This window comes from Alligator sinensis, unplaced genomic scaffold (assembly GCF_000455745.1).
Source record: "Alligator sinensis unplaced genomic scaffold, ASM45574v1 scaffold323_1, whole genome shotgun sequence".
Taxonomy (NCBI): Eukaryota; Metazoa; Chordata; order Crocodylia; family Alligatoridae; genus Alligator; species Alligator sinensis.
Window position 1 is genome coordinate 995537 of NW_005842483.1, and position 25562 is coordinate 1021098.

Here is a 25562-nt window from a genome sequence, read left to right on the forward strand (position 1 = left end):
CCCTACATGATGGATTGCAATATTAGTGGGGAAAGGAGGATTTCCTGCCTCTGATGCATCATATGTTGGCCACTCCCAGAGGCGGGACAGAAGACTTGATGGGCTGATTTGTAGGAGACAAATCCTATGTTCTTATACAGGGTTGAGGACGTAGGAAAAAATGAGTTTTCCATATAAGTTCTTCCCATGCAGTCATCTGGAGACTGGATTTTGTTTGCTTGCCTTTAGCATGGAGAGAGAAGCAGCATTCAGAGCCAGGTGAGTAAAAGAGAAGCATGGGATGGAGCCAGAGAGTGCAATGGAGCTGTGCATGGCTCTGCTTCGAACACCTGTGGTACTCACCTATTAGCACCTCCCACTTTCCGCTGGCTTGCGTCACCTCATAGGCGCAGCGCATCTCATTCAGGCTCGTGCCCCCAAGGATGAAGATGATGAGGCGGGGGCCACTTCTGTACTCACCAGGGGCCTTGTTCTTGTGCCAGTGTCCATAGCGGGCACTAAATAGGGAAAAGAAGATACAGTGAGGGGTAATAGAGAGCATCCACACTCAGATTGCCTTGCAATCACTACATGCAGAGACAATCAACTCCTGGATCTGCTATTTGCTGAGAAAGAGGGAAGATATCTGATGAATTCTTCTGGATGGTCCTGGGTACAAGAATGCCTAAGCAGTGGCCAGGGATTCAGGACTCTTGGGTTCCTTCTACAGTTTTGGGTAAGTTAGTGTATAGATAAGGAATCTGTAGCAAAGAGCTTAATACTGAAGTGGAAAAGTAGTCCTACCTCCTGGCCTATAGGGCTATGGGGAGGATTAGTTAAAATGTTTATAAATTATTATTATTATTGCCCATTCATCTCAGGGAGCAGTAATAATCCACACTCTGCATGCAGAAATCTTCATTGCTTTTCAGTGATAAATATTATTCATCTTTAATAGATGGGGGAACTGAGACACAAGGTAGTGCAGTGACTCAAGGTTGACATCAGACTGGGTCACAAACCTGATGAACAGCCTGACACTGTTTTCCATTATTATGAGGGTCTGTTTAGGAAGAAATTAGGACACAAATTCCAAGTGTTGAAGCAGAACAGGAGTGAGATACAAAAACAGAGTGAGGGGATGGCTGGTGGTTCAGGATTGGATTAGGGAGGGCTGCTGTAGGATAGAAGTGAGATACGCCTACCCTAGGCCTTGCTCTGGTCAGCCTGACTAGCCTTTCACTTCCATGGAATATCAGCATATCAAAAGAGAAACAATGAAGAAATGAAAAGAGAGTTACTGAGTGCTAGTTGTTGGTACTGGGGAAATTAAGTGTTTATCTGTCTGCATAACGCTGATGTAACTAGTCTCAGACTCTCCTTTGGGAAAGGTCCCACCTTTCCCAAAGGAGGTGTGCATACGGGGTGTGTATCTTTCTACTTCACAGGCAAGCTGTGAAGACAAAACCCAGAGATATTTGTAAGGCACAGACCCTAGGTAGAAGTCATGTCTGTAGCAGTGCAACCATCAGTACACACAGGTATAAAAAAAACAATAGACCAATGACATAAACCTCTAAACCAGGTAACTTTTCCCAATCCGGCAGAGCAGTGGGGGCCAGCCTTTTTGGCAGATGTGCCACAAATTAGCCCTGTACTCTCTCTGAGTGCTGCTCCACTCTCCTTTCTCTGTCTGGTCTGCTGCTCTGATATCTGCTCCCTGCTCAATCTGCTGCTGTGCTGCCTGTCCCCTCCCTAATCTGCCATGTGCTACACACAGAGCTTGCCTGTGCCACTTGTGGTACACATGCCAAAGGGTGGCCACCCCTATGGTAGAGAATTTGCTCTGAAAGACTCAGAGGTACAATTCTTCTGGTATAAGTGACATCAGTTTAGAATTGGTCTGTCCACATTCATCCCAGGCTAGCTGGTGGCTGAAAGGAAACCGGCTGTTACCTGGTTCCCCCATTGTCCCCGTAACAGTGACCTACTGAGTGAGCTACCCCAGAGGAGCTGCATATCTGTCTGTTCTGGGCGCCGGTGTCATTTCCATTAATATTCATAAACAATGTAAACTATAAAGTATATACGTGTCTGTTCAGGATTTCAGATACTGCAGTGATGTGAGTCACATCAACAGCTGGCCTAGTCAAGGCCTCACTGAATCCTATGTGACCTATAATGTCCTGAAACAGGAAGAAGCTGGATTATGAATCTACACATCATGGCATTAGATTTGAAGCTACATGTTGATAAGGGAAAAGCACTGGCACCTCTTCCCAGGACTGAACCTACCTGACAGCAGTGGTACTGAAAGAGGCTGAGGAGCGGGTAGAGATATAGGGATAGTGCTTTGTGTCCAGTTTGTCCTCAACAGCATCCTGGAAAGATAAGAACCTGATATCAGTATTTAGGGAAGCCAAAGTTACCATTGTTTGGACCAGAGCTGTGGTTCATCTCCTCAGGCAGCTTTTTGGACCCAGTTGTGGAGATACTCTGAGAAAAAGTTCTCCTGAAGTCTCCCTCAAGGAAAAGAGCCCTGATACCCCCAAGCCAGGGCAGACCCTTCCTGCTCCTTCCTGGATTTATTAGCTAGCCCAGTGAGCAACAGTCACTCCATGCCACAGACAATATGCAGGAGCAGCTACTGACCTGCAAGCCTCTGACCTATATCAAATGCCAAGCCCTGTGCCAGGCTGGGCTTCAGAGGGGCTCAAGAGGAGGTCTCTATGGGAGCAAGTCTGCTCTGTTTGAGCAATGACCATCTCCTGAGCACATGGCCTATGCTTTCCTTTACAGCAGTTGCTGTTCTCCAGATTCCTCATCCTGACTTTCTCTGGTCTGAACCAGGAGCTGCTTCATTCTTTACCTGATTGCTATCAGCAGGACCCCTGGTATCAGCATTGACTTTTGTGGGCAATGCAGTGTTAGGGAAAGAATAAAACTGGAGAATCATCTGTAAAACTTAGTATTCATTTTTGTTTCACCTTCTTTGTAATAAGAACAGCTGCACTTTGAGGGACAGCATCGGGTGCTGGCCGTATGATTCACTTGGAATGAATATAAAATAAAAGGGGGCTCCTGACTGCAGCTGCAGAACTCAGGAAGAACCTGAGTTAAATTAAGCCAGGCTCTGGTGACTACTGTCACCACACATCCTACATTAGATTCAACAGTCATGGAACGAGATTCATAGCTGGTTAATTTTACTGTCGAGCCTATGATTACAGGGTTGGCTGTATACTTTGGGGCTGGGATTTTTAAAGGCTACTATGGCAGCTGTATGTGCAACTGTGTACAGCTTCTGTGAGAATCCCACTTTAGGTTCAAAGCTAACCCTAGTCCTCAAGCCATCACAGGATGCAAAGGTAGGGATTTCCTGGCCAGTCACCCCCTTGTCCAATCACACCAGGAAAGAACAAATTACTTGTTTTTGTGCTTCTGAGTAATCTCCAGTGCTCCCCTAAATTACTTGTGTCTACAACCATCTTAGTGCCTGCCCTGCTGTCCTTAGTCACATTGGTCCTTTACTGATAGCAAAGCACCCTGGTAAAGCTATCTCCCGTTGGGAAGTGGCACTAGTTTAAATGACACCTTCACTTAAATTGTTTTAGTTAAATCAGCACAAACCACTGCTTGCTCCACTCCCTTTGCATTAGCTTAAACTTGTTCTCAAATGAGTTATGTTAAACCAGAATAAAAGTGTCAACAGAGGGGCTTGTACCAGTTAAACTACACTAATTTAATTCATGCTGCTTCTTCCCCATGCAGATAGGGCTGGGGTCACCTCTAGGTTACTTTCCTCCAGTGCTGTGCAAACTGCAGGTCACAGGCTGATCTTGGCTATGCCTGTGCATTGACTTCAGTAGATTGTTCTGGATTTACATCCATGTAAGTGAGATCAGAATTTGGCCCTGCCTTCCACTCCCTACAATCAAATCACTAGGACCCACACTCATACTGCAGACCAAAAAAAATGAACCCACTAAGTTCTTTGTTATGCTAATGCTCAACACCAAGGGGTGAGAAGAGGGAAAGTCGGACACTTCTGAGAAAGATGAGTGAGTCAGGTGTTCGGCTGACATCCGTCTTAAATAGGGAGCTTTCTGCTTCTAGCCTTTTACAACCACCTCCTGCCACCCACCAGCTCTTTAAGCCTGACAGTGATTATTACCAGGAGCTTTCCAGTTCAACCTACTAAGAACCCTGCTGTGCTGCACATCCCTAATGAATCACTATCAGCTGCTCTAGTGAGTCATCTTACACAACCCTGATGCGGGTCCCAGCTGAGACCACTGAGCTTGGATCAGCTCCTCCTCATTGTCTTCTTCAACGTCCACTGATTGGAGAAATGTTTATGAAACCACAGAAGGGAACAGCTGTCTTTGGGGATGTGAAGAAGAAGGTAACTGGCTTGTCCTGGAATGAGAAAAGCTAGGATCTCTGCAAAGAAGTAATCTCAGGGGTAGAGCCAGCATTGGAGCTGTGGGTCTTTGCTCTGCTTTCTCTTGCTTAGGTTTGAAAGCATTTGGGGCATTAGCCAAACTCTTGTTAGATCACTTCCTTGACATTCAGGAAAGATAATGATGGGTTAATTTTGGATCCCTACAGCTCTGTGTACTTGCCTCCTCTGCCTCTTCTGTTCCCTATCATATGCTGTCCGCTTCCCTTCCTAGCCATGTAATATAGGAATTCAAAACAACCCTATGGGTGCCTTTAAAGCAAGATTCCTCCAGTAAAGCATCAATAATAAAAGAGACAACAGGAACAGCTCTGCCTCATACTAGTGGCATGTCTAGTGTGCTTTTAGACTGCAAACTCCTTGGAACAGAAAAACTTTTAATTCTGTGTTAGGGCAGAAGGTCCTGCTCTGTGACAGGGCTTCCCATGTGTCACCCCAGCATAAGTAACAGCAAGGTCCTATCTCCAATAGCAACTAGCATCAGAGGAAAACTCTGGAATAATTGGGGGTTATGGAAAAGCCTGTTTGTAGTGTGGGAAAGTTTCCTTCATACCCTAACGCGTTTATGCTGTGTGGCCTGAAGGCCTAGTGAGCAGGGAGCTTACTACTGAGACCTGTGTGTGGGCAGAAAAGAGAACAGTGTGGCCCCTTAGGGCATTTAAACATACTTTTTCAGAGATCCAGCAAGTCGAAGCAGACTCGATTAATCGAGTATGCTTCACACACGAGCTGGCGCACACTGCGATGTGACGCTTGCAGTTGTATAAGCAGAGAAAATGGCGACGGTGCACTTTTGAACTAAAAAGCAGACCGCCACCATGCATGTATAAAAATGCCCCTAGAGAATAGCATGTAAACAGAGAGAGCTGCACAGGAACCCTACATGGGAGGAAGTTTCCTGCCACCCCTGTTGGCAAGCCTATTGGCAACAGGAGGAGGCCAGGATTTATTTGCATTTGACAGTTTTGAATATTTTTGGTTAAATTACAACTAAAGTTTGAGTTTTGGGAATTAACAACATGGTTATCCTTGTGTAAGAGAAGAGCAATAGAACCTGCCAAATATGCTTAGGGTGAGATATCACCATAACTAGGCTGGGAGCTGAGCATGCGTGGGTATCGGAGCCAGGGCCATACTTCAATTCTGGTTGCAAAAGATCTTTTTGTGGTGGATGAGGGCTGTATGTTATTGCTTCAGCCTTCAAGACTTGACTACAGTGGGGATCTCCCTATCTGACCCAAGAACAGAATCACTCCAGCTGCATTTGCTGATGGAGCAGCTCAGGTGTAAGTGCTAGCAGCCCTGGGAGATCCAGATCTTCCTGAATGTTGGATACTGACAACTCTGGACAACAAACCGTAAGTGGGGATCTGGAAAAGAAGGGAAGAGGGATGTTGTTGATGCTAGAATGCTGTCTCGTTAGCCATCTGCAGCCTTATAAGGAATATGAAGTTGAAGAAAATTGCCAAGACATACTGGCATGCCGGTCTTATTGAACAGACATTGTGGATTAATTGATCATTTTTCCTAAGTTTATTTTACATCCTTCTTTCTCCTCTTCTCCCAAAATTCTGTTTTAAACCTTTTCATTCAGTGTCTTTGAGTAGACACGAATTGTTTGTCAGAGGCCCCCGGGAAGGTAATTTAGAGTGGTTTTGAAGCAGGTGGAAAATGGGAACTTCTGGATAACTGAACCTGGCTTAGGGTTGCCAGCTCTGTTTGAATCTATTCTGGGAGGTTTCATCACATGGCGTGATGCGACACAATGCAAACGTGCTTGCGTATATTAGTTATAAATTATGGTGTGTACACTTCACGTAGGAAGGCAAAAGCACATTACTATTACATTTTTAAAACCCACTGGACTACTGTATAAATTGGATTCAAGAGTTAATATTTATTTTAATGAATACCCTATCATTTAGCTCCCAGGTGACTCTCAGTAGTCTCCTGGAGATTTATATCTAATTCTTGGAGACTCCAGGGCAATCCTGGGGGGTTGGCAACCCTGACCTGGCCCTTTGGGCTGCCAACAACACTGCAGAAAAATCCTACTTCCTTAAGCAGCAATTGTTCAACTTTAACCTCTCTGAAGACATGGACCAGAAGGCAGAGAGGGTTACTGTCACATGATGAGGAAGGGATATTCTACCAGATTTGGCTCTTGTTGTGGGACCCATGTGCTCTAGTGCTCAGTTATGTCTAGCAAGGAGGTACTGAGCTGCAAAGATCAGACCCTTGTACCAGATGCTTGCTCAGTGGTAAAACATACGTGCATCTCTCCAAATGCTCAGTAGTGTCCCTCTGCTTTTTGCCACTAGGTGCCAGCAGAGACTAGTCCTCCCTAAAGCATCACTGAGGAATTAGCACATGCCCTGCCTGAAAGGAACAGGCCGGCCCCACTTGGCTTACCAAAGTTGCACAGTTTTGATTGGAAAGCAGGCTTTCCAGTTGCCACAGAAGAACAGATTAAAAAACGTTTTTGTTGAAACCCAGCTTCAGTCTGCATTGTACTCTATGCCAGACAGAATCTATAACTCTGATCTGATCTTTGAGGTGGGGAAGAAGAGATACCAGACAGAGTGACCAGTTCAGAGACACTAAAGCTTAGGGTAGGTTTTCAATAGTGCTGAATGTCTGCAGCTGGGCTTCATTTTGTACCTCTAAATAATCAGATACTAAAGGGAATGAAAAATCATTCCCGTGAACTGGAGCATGTGGTATCATTTCTCAGCATCTGCCCTGCTGGTTCAACTGGGATCCCAGAAGGGGAAGATACAGCCCAGATGTGCCATGTAGTAAAAGACCATGTGGTCTCAGAAATTGGTGAATTATTATGTACTTCTACTGCAATATTACCTGTGAGCCCTAGACATGGATTAGGACCTTACTGGATTAGCTTTTGTACAAACCTGGGGGGAAGTGGTCCCTGATCCACAGAATCTATAATCAAAATCGTGTGCCCCAGGATTTTCTAAGATCGCATCAAACATTTCCAGTAGCAACACCATCCTCATTTCACACCTCTGCCAATCCTGTCCCCTAGCTTTTCCGGGGCCTACCTCCATTATGTCTTTAATAACAGGGGTCCATCTTGAGAGCTGATAGGTCTGCTCGCTGATGCGCTCCTTCCGCTCTGGCTTGCTCCTGCGACGCAAGGTGGACTGGACACAAACAACAGTAGAGACAGGCATTAAAATGGTGGTTCAACACTGAGTCTGTAGGGGATTTTCTAGGAAGCATTAGATGATAATGGATTCAGACAGCAGTTTGAGGCCAGGCCAGGTTGGTAGTAATCATAAAGTTGCTGTTATCTGAGGGTAATGACTGGTGTCCTGTAAAAACCAAGTTAGTGAAGTCTTGTTTCTCTTCTCTGTAGTTAAGGGGTTCACATAGTAAAGTCAGCTGTCATAGCTGGTGCAAACATGTTGACAGCTTTGGGAGAAAAGCCAAAACTTGGATGGGCCACGAAGACCAGGCCAGGCACTAGCACCTAGAAGGGTCAGGGGTGGGAGGGAGAATACTGCACTTCTGCTGCCTGTCCTGTGCCTCTCAGTCCAGGTCCTTCCACTGGCAGACTGAGCATTTGCAGTGAGATAAGGACAGTACAGACTTTTCTCTCTTGGCCTCTCTTCTCCCTTCTCCTACTCTGGCAGAAGGAATTTCTGACTGCTAATCACTACAGAGCCATAGACACAGCAGCTCTCAATCCATCCCAGGCACATGCTACAACTGTTACCTTGGTCTCTACTGGGGAGAGTGGAATGGAAATCTGAGCAGGGATGGGGATGAGGCTAGGTATCTCCCTATGGTATCCTGGGGAGCTTTTCCATTCCTTAAGTGGAAGCTGAATTAGACCTATATCTCTCTACCTCGTGTTTCATGGATCCCCAGACATTTGGATCATGGTACCTCTGGGATCTCACTGCCTGCTTGTGCCAGACAATAAGATCTAGTTAGGGTAAATCCAGAACTTTCTGACCCAGAGGTAAGAGCAGTAGCAAGAGCTAAATTCCCAACAGACTCGTTAATTCGTCTTTGTTACATACATGCACTCACTTCCTGCATTCCAGCTTCCGCAGAGACCAATCAGTACCAGTCATTCAGATTTAATCACAATTCCATAGCCAATGAGAGTTCAGCTGTCATATCAGTAGTCTTCCCTTTCTGTGCCTGTCAGCTAAATCACTCCTAATCCAGGATACCTAGGGGTAGGAGGTTAATTGATGCCAGGGTTGTAACTGTTTGAGAGCAACAGCTATTCACAGTCTAGCAATACTGGAGAATCAGGAGGCTTATAGGACTTTCTTAGACAATCCTAATTTGAGTGTGTTCTGGGGCTGAGGTCCAGAGTCAGACAGGTACTCTGAAGTCTCTGTTACAGCGACAGGCTTCTGTTGAACACTCACATCTGTGATGATGGGCACTCCAAGATGGGCCATGTTGGTGATGATCTCGCTGTCCTCTGGTGGGATCTGAGCATGCTGGATCAGTTTGTTCAGGTTTTCTTCAGTGATGCCTAGAGACACAAACAGGAAACTGGTTCCCAAACTAAAATACACTTGTTCTTCCAATCTAGGGATCTCTCAGAGGCCACTTGCCATCAGGCATCAGTCCTGAAGATCAATCCATCATGAGAATTCTCGGGTAACATCGGAAAGTTGGTGTCGCTTTTTCCTTCCCAGCTCCTATTTCACTTCACTACTTGCCTCCCTCATAACTGCCCTCTGTCCTAAAAACCAACATTGTATATCAATTCTACATCCCTTGAACTTTGGCAACATATGAATTAGCATGGTCTTGTGGGTAGGAAAATGGGCATGGAAGTCAGGGGCCATGGCCCGACTCTCAGCTCTGCCATAGTGCTGCTAAGTGACTTTTTGCATGCCATTTTCACACTCTGTACCATATTATCCTCCCTCTATCAAATATGTTGATGCCACCTGTCTCTTGAGAGGACTGAAATTGCAGGAATGTTTTCAGCGTGCTTTGAGAATCCTGAATGGAAGATGACAGAGAGGATGAACTGCTTATTAGCGTTAGAAAATTATGATGAGTTGAGCACTGTCAAAAATTAGCAGTTTGAGTCATTCATTCTCTGTGCAGTCAATGTCCTAACCATTTCTGTAGGTTAGAAGTGTAAAATCTCCCCAATCTATTACTTAGTGGTGCCGCAGAAGATCAGGGAACTAGCTCTAATCTCTGGAAGTCTGGTAGGGACTCTGTGCCCTTCTATGCAGCATGAAGAAGTGTGTACCTGGATCTACTCCGCTGCTATCACCTTCTATCTGTCCCCTTGTCCTTCCTTGGACCCCTTCGATCCCTCACCAACCCAAGCTGCTCCGTAGTTTCTCCCCTTACCATTCTTCAGGAAGATGTAGAGCAGAATGATGCGGATTTTGTCATAAGTACTGACATTCGCATCCAGCAGGATTGGCACAATGGCCCTCATAGGGTCCTTGATCTTCTCCCCTTCAGCATCGGTGCCCATAGCCAGGTCCTGCAGAGAATACACACACCGTTCACTCTGAGGGTCAACTCCAGCACCATGTCGCAAAGCACAATGGAAAGAATGGAAATCTGAATTTGAAGGAAATGTGGAAACTAGACTCTGACTCCATCAGAACTGCTTATACCCACTGACCAATGTGCAAGGGAGCAGCCCAGGATTTGGAGCTCATCATATCCTGGACTGCATGGATTAAAAAAGAAGAAGAAAGTCCAAGCTTGTGTTAAGCTTCAGAAGGGCCCTGAACACTGAAACTGAGCTAGATGGGGCAGATGGATCACTAAGGCTGAAGAAAACAACCAGCCAGCTTTGCTTCTGTAGTGGGAGGCTGAGGATCAGGAAGAAGCTAAAACAACCTCCTTTCCCAGCCTAGTCTACCCCAGTAAGTGAGCTGCATGTGCCAGCTGTTAGCTTTTAAGTGAGTTCAAACCTCAGCCATAATTTGACTTGCTGAATACTTGGACTGTGGCCATCAGGAGACAAATCTGGGCTGGTGACGGATGGAAAGGCTTCATTGTGGAGATTCTGCCTTGCTTGGTAGGTCAAAGAATAATCTGACAAGGCCAGGCCATTTCTCCATAGGCCCAGATCTAGTTCCAGAAATTTCTCCCATGGGGAAAAATGTCTCAAGTAACCCCCTATTCCATGTTCCATGTGTGAGGAGGGCCCAGACTAGTTTAAAGCTAGAAGGAGGATGCATTTACAGCCAACTCTGCAGAGAAAGTCTCACTTCCTGGCATGTCTCCCAGCGTTCCGAGGAGATTCTGGAAAGGCCGCAAGAGGGAACAAATTGTGCCTGGATCCCAAGTGCATAATCTCCTAGTTCTGTACCACCATCAGGTCTTTAGGTACAGCAAGGTCTGCCTCCTGAGACTGGGCATCACGTATGCATCTAAAATCAAGCTGAGGCTTCACAGGAATAAGCTTGCGTGGCTTGGAGAAAGGAACACCGTGGCCTAGGAGGTCTCCTCCTTTGGGTTCTATCCAACCTTTTTTGCTCAGAAGTTGCTCAATAGCTGGGGGTGAAGTACAGGGTGGAGAGCATAATGCCAGAGGGACAGAAAGGAGACCAATACCTGTTCTACTCTGCAGAGCTTGTCCACGGTGCCTTGGTAGTGCTTCATGCAGTCCTCAGCCAGGTGCAGGTGGGTGGAGTACTATGGTGATACAAGAGGTACAGACACGCTTCTAGCATTAGCAGCAATATGTTCCCCAGCACTTAACACTGGCTTGTTGGCCCAGATCCTAGGTCCTTGAGAAATAATGCTGATGCATACCTGCCAAGAATCTGGCCCTCTATTAAATGTATGTATGAACAGGCTTCTTGTGACGCTATAGATGTCCCTGTTTTACATACACAGTGATGAATGCCATCCTGGCTAGAGAAATGCATCCTGTGTGATTTTTGTGCTTCCCTCAAATAGCTGAAGCAGCAGTAATAGTCCCCCTCCTCATTTTTCCCAGCCCCTTCATCACCACCAAGCTAGTGTGGACTACAGAAGATGAGCACAGTACTGAGATGTGCGTGCAAAACCAGGGTTCTGGGTCTCCACATATCTTTTTTTAATTTAATTTCAGTTTGAACATGACCAAAAGCCACATTTTAGAAATATTCTGGTGAATCAGGAGTTCCCAGACCCTGCAGATTTTCAATGAGATTGATGTTCCTCTCCATTTCACTGGTAATCTAATAATCAATCCACTGACCAGCTCCCAGGGGTACCAGGCCCAGGGCAGATCCACTAATGGCTTGCAGCCCCAAGGATTCCTGGCCCCTCTATGAAGTTCATCAAGCCTGAGAGGTTTCAAAAGAAACTTTTCAGGGTCAATAAAATCTTTAGTTTTGTCAACAAATTTCTGACCCTTTTTTATGGGTGACTTGGGGTCACATTCCAGCTTTGCCACTGACCTGCCATGTAGCCTTGGAAGTTAATTTTCCTTCTCTGTGTTTCTGTCTTCTCCATTTAGTAAGAGACAGTCCTTTCCCAAAAGCTAAGTGTGTGTAGTGCCCAGCACAATGGAGCCCTGATCTCCATTGGGGTCTCTAGCTGTAATAATTATACAGAAAGTTTATGCAGGGTGCTTGGCATCTACTTCCTTGTGTTTGAGGAAAAGTCCCATCCCAACTTCTTACCTATGCTAGCTGTCTTCCTAAAAGCTCCACACCCCAATACCACCAGCCCTGTTTCAGCCTCAACAGTATTCATTCTCTGTAATACTAGCAAGAGCTCCACTAAGCACAACTGGAGATCTGCAGTCTTGGCCATGGGAGGAGGGCTAGCTTTAGCCATTCTGTGAGGAAGGTTGCTCAAACACCGGTTCCTTTCTGTGGGCAGCCATCCATTTTCCATTCCCTTTACCTTGCTGAGTTCTTTCTGATACTGGGGCATCTTCTTCAGCATCTGAGACAGGTCCCTCATAGTGGTCTGCTGAGAAAAGAAATGTCAAGGATTCTCCTATGCTGAATTTTACGTGTACCTTAACTTTTGCGAAACCCATCAAAGGAGAAATGCCAGGGAAGACACCCGTGAAAGCTTCCCACTTCAGCAACCCCCTCCTTTTTCTCGGGCAGCTGCTCAAATACAAAGTTCTCTGTTCAAGGTTCTGGTGGCATTTGTTAGGACAACTTCCCATCTCCTCCTACAGCTGACCATTTTATGAGCTGTTATAAGATCTTGCAAGTATAGAAGTTAAAGAAAAGCAGGTGCCAGAATAAATCAAAAAGATCATTCATCCCAGCACCCATGTGCAACCCCACGTCATTGGCTGAGGGCAGGATAATAGTGTTTTTTCCATTCCCACAAGATCTTATTGAGGCCATAAGTTCACAAGGGTCCTGAAAGAGATTGGATATTTATATGGAGAATGAGAACATCCAAAGAGAGAATTAAAAGAACGTGGGATATAGACCTCATGCTTCAGGGCATGAACCAAGCTCTAGCCATTGACAGTTGGAAGGAAAAACTCTCTGTGGGGAAATCTGCCTACACCAGGGTTTCTGATGCTGTTGGTACTTGACACTAAAAGGCAGGATATAGGACTAGACAGATCCTAGCTATTCCTATGTTTCCAAGAATATGGTGGTGTCTCCTGATGCAGAAGACCATATTCAGTGGACCAAAAATTGCACCATGGAGGGTAAATCCTATGTTGCAGAGGGAATGTGTTAGCTGAAGTGCAACCCAAACATGGCATCACCTTCTCGCCAGTGTTCATCCTCTTGCTGGAAGAAAATTCCTTCAGAGAGCGGGTGACCTCCCTGGAAAGGAGAAGGGGCCACAATAGTCAATGAAACCCTTACTCCCTGGGTCCCACCTACCCTACTTCTTTGATTCCCTGTCTCTAGCATTATAACAGTGATATAACAGTGATAGCTTTCTGGTGTACGCCTGGTTCTTGTTCAACAGGAATGGCTGATGGAGTAGCTAAAGGCAGGAGCCATGAATACAAGGCCTGTCATCAGGACTGAATACAAGGACTGTCGTGCCTTCCTCATGCTGTCAGATCACTTCTGGACTGCAGTGCACTAGTGGATCTGTACAGGGAAACTCCATGTGGGACTAGCAGAAGGTTGCAACTCTGGATTGTTGTGGATTGGCGGAGATGTGGGGTCTTAGGACCAGACTAGTGAAGGACACTGTGGGTCAAGACTGGTGTGTTGGCAGAGTCATGCTGAAATGCTCACACAGAACCTGCCTTTATTATTCATCTCACCAATAGACTTTGGCTTCCTGACACAGGCATTAAGTTAATTTCTTGATGAGGCCTTGTGTAGGGGTGCCTGTCCCAGGGGCTAGACTCCATGAGCTTCAGGCACATAGAAGGGTGTGAGCACTTACTGGGACACTTCTGCAATATGCTTGTGGCGTAAGGCAACCCAGAGGTCATCATCCTCATCCAGAAGAACCTCTTTCACCCGGGCCTCTCCAATGCCACTTGTCTCGTACCTGGAGAAAAGAGCAGGGAGCATCACGTGAGGAAAAGCTGACAATGGAGAAACACATCACACTCTGCAAGCACCTACTCTGGACTCTTTAAAGAAACATTTGGACGTCTATCTTGCCGGGATCCTTTGACCCTAGCTGACTTCCTGCCTCTAGGGCAGGGGGCTGGACTCGATGATCTTCCGAGGTCCCTTCCAGCCCTAACATCTATGAAATCTCCTGCTTAGTCCCTGAGGCAACTCCTCCACTCCAGGCTGAATGAGGAGAGATGAGACCGCTTGTTCACAAGACTGAGAGCTTGTCAACATTTCTGGGGAGCACCTCCATGAAGTACTTCCCACCTATCTGATCCCCTCACCTTCACAAAAAGTTTCTCTCAAGGTCTCAGTCCCCAATGAGCTTGAGAGCAGTTGTTGGGGAATGACCCTGGAGCAGCCTCAACAGGATATTTCTGGGCCAGGCATGTGCAGAGCCATCTCTGTATGGGTGTACCATACGGGTGGTTCTGGGTGCATGTGCTCTGGCTGCCCTCAGACGGCCGTGTTTTCTCATTTCTATGAGTAAAGCACCCGGAGGAGGAGCAAGCAGGCAGCATCTGATTCATGGTGTTAATCCCACACACACCATGGAAGTGGTGCTGACCTGCTCCTATTTGGTGCCCTTAAGGTTTTTCAGTGATATCCTATTAATGCTTCCTAAGAAACACACAGTAATCCAGAGCTGTGCTGGGCATCAATCTCTTGCTCTGGAATTTATTCACAGTATGATTTACCCTATGGTCTAGGCAAGGACCATTTTTTGGCATTATATTTGGACAGTGCCAAGCACAATTATCTGCTCCGAGACTGGGGCTTCTAGGCACCACGGCAACCCAAATAAGAATAAGTGAAGTCCATTAGCTACTGCAGCCTGATTCTGGTGTGAGATGGTTACAGGGAGACATGTCGATCTGTTTGTCTGCATGCAGTGGGTCAAACAGACAGAATTAAATCTTGTGTACCCATCTGAAGTGGACTCTGGGGAATCTTTTAGCTCAGGCTAGAATACTTTTGACTTGGAGAGGAAACAGTCCCTTTTTAATGTAGAGACTGGAGGAGGAACAAGAAGGAATCTTTGACCCCACCATCTCTTAGACAACTTGAGTATCCCTCTCTAGGTCTTTAATGGTTTAAGGGTAACGAGCGAGATAAGGAAAAACTCTTGCAAATGTCACCTCCCTGCAGAAACAGGACTCAAAGGAGTTCTAGGCAAGTTGTTTCTCACAATTCAATACCCCCTCCAGCAGGTAAAGCCAATGGAGCTGGAGGGAGGTTACAGCCAAAATGCCTAGATGTGACCTTTAAAGCTGAATGCTTCCCATTTGGGTGTCTCCATTTATGTTGGAGCCAACTCCAATTACTGAGTTCTTTGGGTTCCATCCGGCTGCAAGGTTCCTATAGTTCTAGGCATTGCATTTTGTATCACCTTGGTGATTGCCCCCCTACTCACTTGTAGACATCATTCTCAACAGGCAGCAGGTCATAGCTCATGGCTTGGAAAGTCAGTTCATGCAGCACTGGGGAGGCTGGGTCGAAGCCACGGTCCAGAATGAGGAGCTGGGAGCGAGCTTTGTCCGGGCCCTAAAGAAACAAAGAGTAAATCTTTGTTCCTGAGGAATGCAGTGGATTCTCCCTCAGCTGAATCATTATCATGGAGACTGAATGTCTTCCTAGATGGGCTCGAGGTCAGTCACAAGTTCTTGTCTTAGTGGAGGAAATGTGGATGACAATCTAGCCTACTAGGGTATCACCCTACATTCATGGGCCCATCTAGACTGAATCATGAGCAAAAACCAAACTCTTCCACTGAAGAAACACGTTTTTAACTCCTGTTCATTGCAAGTACTTGCAGAGAGGTCTCTTTGCTACCCTGTACACAGGAGATGTGACTTTTTTTACAGCCTCAGCTAGAGAGCCTTGATTTTTTTTTCAAGCTCACTCTGTAGGTGCTCATGCTTTTAGCTATGGTGTTTTCTAGTTCACCCTTTGCAAAGTCATCCAAGATCGCAATGATCACAATAGCATCCTAAACTTTCTACCAAAGCCATCAGTACAAGAGATATTTCCATATCTCTTGCCTAACACCAGTAACTATACCCTTATCACCATCACAGTGCTGCAATCACTAATACCAATGCTGCAGTGGCTCAAAATGACAGCTGTACTTCTACATGTATGTGAAGCTTCTTAAATGATTAATACATGGTTAGCTTTTGCCACCTTAATTACACACACACACACACACTCTCACCAATGTTCTGGTCTAACAGTATAACGAGACCATCAGTGCTTTCTTGAACTCCTCCTGTTCTCCTAATTTCTTCTGTCAGTGTCCAGCACTCCACAACCCACACTCACCTCACCCATGGTTGGATCATCAGCCTTATAGGCATCCAATTTGTCCTGGATAAGCTGGGCCAGCATGGCATTGTCTTTGTAATCTCTAGACAAGGTGGAGTAGAGAGAAAGGTACAAAAGTCAAGTAATTGCTCCTGTATCTTCTGTGAACGTTGGTTTTAAGGAGATGGGAGAAGCAGCTTGGGGGTGGGATATACATCTAAATGTCTTAAATCATACTATTTTAGCAGGTGCTGCTATTACCAGGAATTGTGTATTTTTGTACATGTGGCAGAATAGCTGAGTGGGTCATAGTCCTCATGTTCATTAAGGTGTCACTTTCCATGTGATGTCCTGGGATGGCCCTGAGAAGGCACAATTTGGATGGCGCTCTCCCCATGCCAGTAAAGGACACCTAGGTAGCTTTAGCAGATTCCTTTCACTTTTCCCACCCCTCACTACCAAGCACCCAATGTCTTTTGAAGCACCTTCTCCACCTCATGTGCATTGCCTTACCCTCTGTATCGGACGGCCGGATATTCCTTCAGAGTGGCACACAAGGTGGCAATCTGTTCTGCCAGGCGTTCCAGGATGGGGTTTTTCATTTGGGCCTTGTGGGGGCTGTAGAAGCTTTGGAAAGAGTCAGCAGAATCCAAGGAGTAAACCTGGGTGGGACAGGAATGGCAGAGGGAAAGGTTAGATGCGAGTGCCCCACCGCGAACATCCAAGAAGTGGGCTACACGTGTTAGGGGTAGAAGGTGCTGCCCCCTCACAATAGAAGGCTCTGTGTCAGCTCAAGCCAGTGTAGGAGCCATGACAGAAACTAGGCAGCTGTGGCAGCACAGACATTTCCCAGAAGTGAGGCTGTGGTGGATGCCGCTAAGGGGATTGAGTGTAGTTTAATGAAATCTCAGCGTTCTTCCCCCGGGTTATAAGTTTTGTTGGGCGTCCAGGAGGCAGAGTAGAAAATCACATAGTAATCTCTGCCCTGATAAGTGTGTGCTGTAACTAGAAGAAGCAGGGGAAGATGAGGCACAGAGCAGTACAGTGACTTACTCAACTCAATCCATAACCTTCCTGTACAAAGATCTGGGAGCTCTTGGCCCTCTTGCCCATTAGACCAGGTTGCCTCCCTTCCTAGATCTGGGACCTCCTGGCCCTCAGTTCAAGGCTCTTGCCCATTAGACCAGGTTTTGTCGCCCTTCCTAGCCTCAGCCTCCCAATACAAACTCAGTCATCAGCTTCAGTTTGGACAGCAAGCTCAGAAGGAACAGGAGACGGGAAGCACAGTAGCATCCATCCTCTGCCATGCTGGAAACATGTTTGTCATTATAGCTTGGCCAAGTGGAGGAAGGTGGTGGGGGACAGAAACTAAGTCGTTTCTACACCAACAGGAACCATACACCTAAGGCTGTCCCTGCCCCCACACTCATGATAAAAAGGTACCCAATTCCAGTATCCACGCCTGGCAAAAGTGTCTCCTGCACAGGCACATGTGGTTTGCCCAGCTAGAAGAATCATTGCAACATTTGGCTTTCAGAGGCTTAATGATGCTGAACATTGAATGCCATCTGTTCCTAGTCACATGCTCCAGTCCCAGCATAGCACAGGCCTCTTCTACAGCAGATGGCAAGAGGTTTCATCCCTCCCATGCCCTTAACTTATTGGCCCATCTCTGATGGTACCAAAATAGCTAGCCAATGGCAGATGATAGTCTGGGCCAGGGGAGGAACATGTCACTAAATACACCACCGAGGTCAGCTCAGAGAAATAATTGAAGGAGACAAGAATAAGAGAGCATGGCAGGAGGTAAAAAACTGTTCTGGGAAGAGAGCTTAGTCATTTAGTATCTCATTTCCAGGTGTCACATAAACACTGCTCCTCCAAGGTATGTGAGCCCAAGCTATTGAATGAAGCTCGAGCATCCCTGACCACAGTCCCCAGCCAGCCAACCTAGAACATTTGACTTTTGGGTTTCCCATACCTTTCCCCAGGACCTGGCCAAATGGATGGCTGGAGCCAGCCCTGCTGTTTCTTGCTCTGCTCTGCTGCCCTGGACTCACCTGAGACTCGTAGGGGAGGAAGGCAATGTTGATTTCCGTCAGGGTCTTGATTACTTTTGCTGCGCGAGATTTTACCAGTTCATTGAACAGGGCATCAGGGCAAGCTGGAGAGAAGAGAACCAGACCATTCAAGAGAGGCTTTAAATCCCTGGGTGCCACATGCCCAAAGGCCAAAAGCCAGATCACAACCAGGCACTGAATATAAAAAAAATCTAAACACAGCAGTTTACAGGCAGGCCCCACAGTATTCATACTGCTTCTCTGGCACTGTGCACCCTGAGATCTCAAAGCAATTTTCCACACATTGTAAATGAACTTGGCCTCCCTAGAAGGCAATCGCATCACCTGGCAGTGGGCATGGCATAAATGCCTAGATACGGGAGCCCAGTACCCATAGCCTCTTCTTACAGGCTAGGTGCTGAGAGGGTGGGCATGGGGAGCTGGGAAGAAAATCTGGTTCTCCTGGGGCCCTATTGTGCTACATATCCACAGTAAAAGACAGTCCCTGACCCAGAATGCTTGAAATCAAAATAGACAAAGCAAGCAAGAAGGGAAGGGCTTTGCCCAAAGCTGCTGGTCATGGTAGAGCCAGAAACAGAATTTGGTCTGCTGAGTTGCAGTCCAGCCCTAGCCACTAAACCATGCGGCTTCTCCAAGATTATCCATGTTCCCCTATGGTGGCAGCACAAAAAGAGGCAGCTTGCTACCTGACCACCCCTCCCACGGCAAGGATGGCATGGTAGCAAATTTCCACCAGCTTGGGGCTTCCCCCTTCCTGTTAGTCATAAAACCAGCCCTGATAGACAGAAACCCCCCAAAGCAATGGTAAAGGCAGGAGGTCTGCCTTGAAGAGCCCCAGAGATATGAAAGAGAGAGGAGAGAAAGTAAAGAGAACAGAGGGAGGAGATGGAGGATCTCTCTGAATCCTCAGAGTGACTTGCACTAAGGGGAGAAACACCTGTTATTTAGGAAGTTGATGCTCTTCTCCTGTAGGTTATACCAGTATCAGACAAAAGGCCTGCCCCAAACTCCTTTGAGGACAACGAGGTCCATTGATTGCAGGAGATACTGCTCAGAACCAAAGTGCTGAGGCTACATTAGTCTCCTCTGCGAGCTGAGGGCTGAAATGCCTTAGCACACTCCGATAGGTCAAGAAAACCAGGTCAGCTTTTCCCTCCCCTGCCAAAGTGACTCACCAGCTTGCATCCCAGTTTGAGACTCTTAGTTATTGCTGTGTGCGAACAGTGTCCATGCTGAAATTCTCTAGCTGTGCTCTTACGTGATGTGTCATAATCCTATTCACTCTCTTTTGTAAACCTATCTCCTGGGCTCTGCTGTAGCTTTGGGCCAAGTTTCTTTTAACAGCCAGGGAGAATTTCAGGCTAAGTTGAGGTACAATGGAGTATTCTCTGCTGACCCCCCACCCCCCTCCCACCACTACCCTGGCCATCCTCTCATCTGAAGTAATGCAAGAAAATAATACACAAGGGTGACATGCAGCCTGATTCCCATCTGTGACATTGCACTTACATTGCACTTACTAATGCTGGAGTAACATTACTGCCATCAGCAGTGTTACACGCCATTTACAGCAGCCTAATAGAGCAGAATTTGGCTCACAGTGTCCAGTGCCAAAAGCCATTTGGTTCTGCTTTGAGTCTCCACTAAAGTCAAGGGAGTGACACCAGTTTTACATTGGTGTAATGGATGCAGAATGTGGCCCTTGACTTTAACTCCTGATGCAGCCCCATTGACTTGAATGGGGTTACACTGCTGGGGTGAGTTTAGCCCCTGATGAAATAAATAGATAGGGATCTTGACAGAAATATTCCACTTCCAAAACCTGAGATCCCATGTGTATGACTAGGAGCAATGAGATTAATCTGAGGAAAGGCTCAGTATCAGGGAATGTCTCTTAACAATGAGGCCTTATTAGATTACACAGCAGTCTCCTGAAGTAACTGTTGAAAGCTCCGTTGCGTGAGTCATTTGAATCAGATTTGACAAAGCACTGTGACAGGGAGAACAGCCATCCATTGGATAGAGAATGAATTATGTTCCCTGGCAGGGGTTTCCCTCACTCTGATTTCAAGGATTCCTTCTCAGGCAAAGGCTGCTCCAAATCTTTTGCAAGCAATGCATGCTCGTTCCTTCCAGTGCTCCTGCATTTCCTTTGCAGTGGAGGTGCCAATGTGTGTTTGGGAGCCTTGATTACTAGATGTTGCAGATCAGGCAGGGGGAAATGAAGAAAGATCTCATGAAGGTGGCAGCATACTTACAGTCAGTGAAGAAGACGTGGGCAGCCCGGTACTTGGAGGTAGGGGGTTCCTTGAAGTCATTGATGAGTGAACGGACAGACTGCAAGAGAAAAGTCAAAGAAACCCAGATGTGGCTGGTATGACAGATAGATCAAGATTGGTGTGCACTGGCTGGTCTCAATCACACATGATTTACATATTACAGAATTAACCATTAGCTGCAATCCATTATCTTAGGAGGTGGATATTTACTCATTCTCAGTTGTCAGTGCCTGGCTGGTGTGTTCCGCAGTGGAAGCACGAAGGATCTTTAGGGCAGTCTGAAGGAGACAAAGGAGCTAAGTTGAAATGAGTTCACTCCAATGGAAGCGGTGGCTGGATCCTTGAGTTGGCATGAAAAATCTTAACCTTAAGACTCTGCCCTTTATGAATGCAGGCAGGAGGAAGAACAGTAGTTCCTGGGGGCTGGCTGTAGTCATGACCTACATCCATCAGACCCCAGTGCAAGATACCCACATGCTGGAGATCCACCTTCTTAGATGAAGTGATGAGATACATGGCCTCCTGGCTGAGGAGGGGCTCTCAGCTATAGTGCTACTTGGTTACAGGTGAAGTAGCTCAAACTGTTGGACACCTTAGTTGGGCATAGCTGTGATAAATTTAAGGTTGCTAGAGTCCAAGGGCAAAGGTAACAGGATCATGGCTGGGCAATGCCGAAGTCCCTGCTGGCATAGACAAGACCCACCTACGTGCCAACTTACATTGCTGAAGTCACACCAGGGAAGGCACTAATGCAAGGTGTTTTAATCTGCTGGACTATTATCATTGACCAAAAAAGCATAGCATATATATGGAACAAGACCAGGGTTCCTAGAATAGTGGGCAATTAGTGTGATGTGATCTGGTAATTTCTGTGTCCAGGCAGCACAGGCAAGGCAATGTAGTGACCTTGTTGGAATCCCAGCTGACCTGGACTAACCACTTCCGAGGGGGAGTTCACCCACATGACTGCAATTTTGTTAAGTCTCTCTTACAAGTAAAAAACATATTACAAACGCCATAGCATTAGCCAGAAGGATCTTCAGTCTTCCTCCTGAATCAGGTCATGCACACCCACATCAGTTCAGCTTGCACACCAGGACTCTTTAACATTATCATAGCTGAAGCTTGTAAGAGCCACCTACGGCACTGCCAGATATCCCATGCAGCACAGATGCCACACTCGGACACCTACATCCATCGGACCCCAACACGAGATACCCGCATCCTGGAGATTCACCTTATCAGATGGGGTGATGAGATACACGGCCTCCAGGCTGGGGAGGGGCTCTCGGCGCTTATTGATGTCCTCCACAACTGCATAAGAAAAACAACCAACACGGAAGGAATTGTTACAGCAGGAGACAGGTTGCCTTAGTATTTAAAGCAGGGAGCTGTATGCTGTGAAAAGAGCTACATGGTCAGGGATCAAGGTTTTCTTCTGGTCATTTCTGATCCACATGGGATGAAAGTGACCCTTGGCAAAGAATCAAGAACTGAAATGTCATGTCCCTCCTGACACCCAAATAAAAATGTCCCTCGCTCTTAATTTCTTTCTATACTGTACCCAAGGGGAGAACAAAAGGGATAATGATGCTTCTGAGACATGGATGTTCATCTCCTCCTTCTGCAAAATGACCCCTTTCAGCACAACCCCATTCTGCTGCAAGCCTCACAGCTGCATGACTGTTAGGGCCCAGGCATAGAGAAGCCTAGACTTGCTTTACTTCTAAGGGTCCATTTTTTGTGGTGACCCTTCAGTGGTGGTGATTTGTTTTTACATTCCCATTAAATTTTAATGCTTAAGGAAGACAGAGGCTAGAAACAGGATCCCTCTCTTTGTGAAGAAGACAGATTTTGTGCTTGCAGAGAGGTGCCAGCTTTTTCTCTCCTCCCAGTGAACCTCACCCTTATCTGGGAAGGAACACCTGTAAGGGTGAGAGGGGAAGCCTTTCCAAATCAAACAGCCTTTGGCCTCCCCACTGAGGCTGACAGCATTAACTCTTATTACTGCTGGACACAGTGATGGATTTTTTGAGGTGGCCTCTGGACTCCAATGCATGAGTGTGTTCCCCAGCAGAAGCACTGATATAGTCATGTGGGAAGCTCCATATCTGGTTACTCAGATCCACACAAGCAGCTTTTTCCATAGCCTGGACCGCTGAACTACAGAAGCTCCTCTTCTCTTGAGAGAGGCCCTACTCCTTCCACCCAATATGGGATGAAAGTGACCCTTGGCATCCACAGGCAGGCACAGGAGCCCAGAGAAAATCAGTGTCTGGATGGCAATATCATTGAGAGATGAAATGCAAATCTTTGTATTTAGAACAAAAACACAATGTAGGAAACTGTGAGAGCCTCCAACATCAACAATCAACAAGTGCCTTGGGGCCTGGTGCCTATTGAACAACCACTGAGCTACATCCTGCCACTCTTGGGGCCAAGTCCTAAGCTGCCCGCTTTAGTTGCTTTAGTGACTTCAATAGAGCTGCAAGAATTTGCACCCACCGTTAAGGATTTAGTCCTAAGGACCTGCATACTGCTCTCTTCAAGCCAGTTTTCCCCTCTAACACTGCTGTAAAACAGGAGTAATTCCACTGTGTTCTGATGGAGTTGTTTTTGTACAAGAGCAAAATGAGCGCATCAAAGTTCATGTCAAGATCTAGACACATAGCATGATCAGACTTGATAACAGGTTAAAAAGGATCCCCCCGAGAAGATTTTTTTTTTTGCAGTGTTCCACTCAAACAGCCCATAATCTATAGCATTCCCCATCCCTTGGAAAGAGTGGTAGTTTCATCAGCATACCATGAGAGCTAATGTTGTGTTTTCTTGGGCAATACTTCTATCATCTTCCATGGACCAACTAGGAACTATAGGACTTGGCCTGTTATTATTATCAGTGATTGATATTATGGTAAGGGCCTCTCTTGTGCTGACATAGTACATGTAAAAAATAGAGAGATGCTCCCTGCCCCAAGAGCTTGCAAGCTTAGCTATTTGCAAGGTGCCTCCATGTAGACCCTTCTCTCATTGCCCCTTTGGTATCATTCACATCACAGGATCTTTGTTTCTCCAAGGATCCCATGGTTTGTGCTCCCACCCAAACACCAACACCCCAGGTCCACTTTCACTTTGCACAGTGTCAATCAGAAGTAACCTACTATGAAGCCAGTACCCTGCATCAAATTGCTAGGAGAGGAAAATCAGGCCCTAGATGCAATGTCTGTCCTATTGGAATACTTCCTTCAGTGTCCAGAAAGAACAGTGTCCTTTGGTCAAACCCAACTAAAACCAAATGGCTCCATATTTGGGAGTTCGATCTATCTCTTCAACAGCTTTTTTAATGTTGCAGGGAGCTATTTATGGGCCTGAAATAAAATGACATCTGGTCTCTTCATAGTATTTCCAGTATCCAGGAACTAAAATAGTGCCAGGAGACAAGATCCTCATGCTTTTCCAGCCCCAGCAAGCAGCAAAGGAAGCCTGTGACATATGCAAATGCAAACCCTCAGACCTAGACGTGCGACTGAGCAGATTGTGAAGGAGCACTGCACCCTTCAGGTGGGAATGAGATGCAATATGGCTGTGAGAATATTTTTAGTAACAACGAATCTATAGACAAGAGACATCAAATGCTGCTTTGTCCCTTGGTGTAAGGGGCTGCTGCTACCAGGAAGCGAATGGGGGCAGAGTGGCACTTGCTGACCAAGAGAATATGTTGCAATCCAAGGAGCAGTAAGCTCACCCACCACATAGGAACACCTTCAGTGCAAGTGAGTCTACAAGGGGCAGCTTGGATCCTGGCATCAAGATGCCCTAGCAGGGAGAGATGAGAAGAAAGGGGCTAAATACAAGGAGGAGAGGAGATTAATTGTGTTGCCTTTGTTCTTCCCTGGTAGTGGGTGGAGAGTGAAAAGTTACCAAGGGAAGAAGCTGCTCTCACAGCAGACAGCTTCCACTGATCACCCTTCCCCAGTGTTAGATGACTTTGGGTGGCTCAGCTGGAGCCACCTAAATGAGCAGAAGCAGCCAGAACCCTTTTGCACTCACTTGTTATCCCCTCAGTCATGATGTCGGTCATCTTGCAGCAGGAAGAGAGCATGCGCATGCTGAGCTGATCCACCACCAGCACCTGGGAGGGAGAGATGCAGAGTGAGCAGGGGCCACCAGGACATGAGTATTGTGATGAGCTGGGTGTGCTCTGCCGCACTTCTGACAGCAAAGGGACAGAAACGCTGGTTAGGTTCCAGCACAAGCAGGGACCTTCCTCACAGCTCTGCCTCCACGGACATGCAGCATGACTTGCTTTTGCATTCTGCGCACTAGAGCATTTCTAGAGCTACTGGCTCAAAGGTGTCGAACCACTAGCTTCACACAGCTACACCAAGGCACCTCCCCACAAGTTGCAATGCCCCACCTGCCATCTTGTCACTCTTGACCCACCTCTGCCCATGCCCATTAGTCCTGATCTGCCGCACCCTTTCTAGTCGCATCCTGTCTCCCTCACTGCCTGCTCTGTGCCTCCGTCCCACAGTACATATCCTGGGTTACATTTAGCAAAGGACAGGATATTTGGCCACCTTCAGACACTTGCTTTTTGAGTCCCCATCCTCTGCCATGTGCCAGCTGTCACACTAACTGCAGTGCAGCCACAGTGGTCACAGCTGGAAGAGAATCCCTGGTACATTTTGTGCTACCTACTACTTGCCTTGTTCTTCCCATAGATGACAGATAGAGGACCCCTCCATTATGCCTTATTGTTCTCCACTGGTATAGCAATTCCCAGGCTGCTCCCCAACCCAACCCTGCCCTTCCAGCTACACTTTTGCCCGTGGCCCTACCCATCTGTGCCCCATTCAACCCCTGTGTGTATTCCTCCACTCACCTTCCACTCGCCCTTCTTCTTCACCTTCCTGATCACATCATGCAT

The 25562-nt window shown here is 46.7% G+C and overlaps 1 protein-coding gene across 1 annotated transcript in view; it reads right to left on the bottom strand.

Moving 5' to 3' along the window:
- Window positions 1-25562, bottom strand: part of STXBP1 (syntaxin binding protein 1) — a 27139-nt gene extending 1577 nt beyond the window's left edge. Inside the window, exons 1-17 of the mRNA XM_014523408.2 lie at window positions 25518-25562; window positions 24683-24764; window positions 21870-21946; window positions 20612-20690; window positions 18333-18436; window positions 16786-16934; window positions 16291-16375; window positions 15383-15513; window positions 13790-13897; window positions 13149-13209; window positions 12311-12376; window positions 11027-11107; window positions 9803-9941; window positions 8851-8960; window positions 7504-7605; window positions 2275-2360; window positions 343-497 (exon numbers count right to left, since the gene is read on the bottom strand). Of these exons, the coding sequence (XP_014378894.1) occupies window positions 343-497; window positions 2275-2360; window positions 7504-7605; window positions 8851-8960; window positions 9803-9941; window positions 11027-11107; window positions 12311-12376; window positions 13149-13209; window positions 13790-13897; window positions 15383-15513; window positions 16291-16375; window positions 16786-16934; window positions 18333-18436; window positions 20612-20690; window positions 21870-21946; window positions 24683-24764; window positions 25518-25562 (1660 nt within the window). The remainder of the gene's footprint in view (window positions 1-342; window positions 498-2274; window positions 2361-7503; window positions 7606-8850; window positions 8961-9802; window positions 9942-11026; window positions 11108-12310; window positions 12377-13148; window positions 13210-13789; window positions 13898-15382; window positions 15514-16290; window positions 16376-16785; window positions 16935-18332; window positions 18437-20611; window positions 20691-21869; window positions 21947-24682; window positions 24765-25517) is intronic.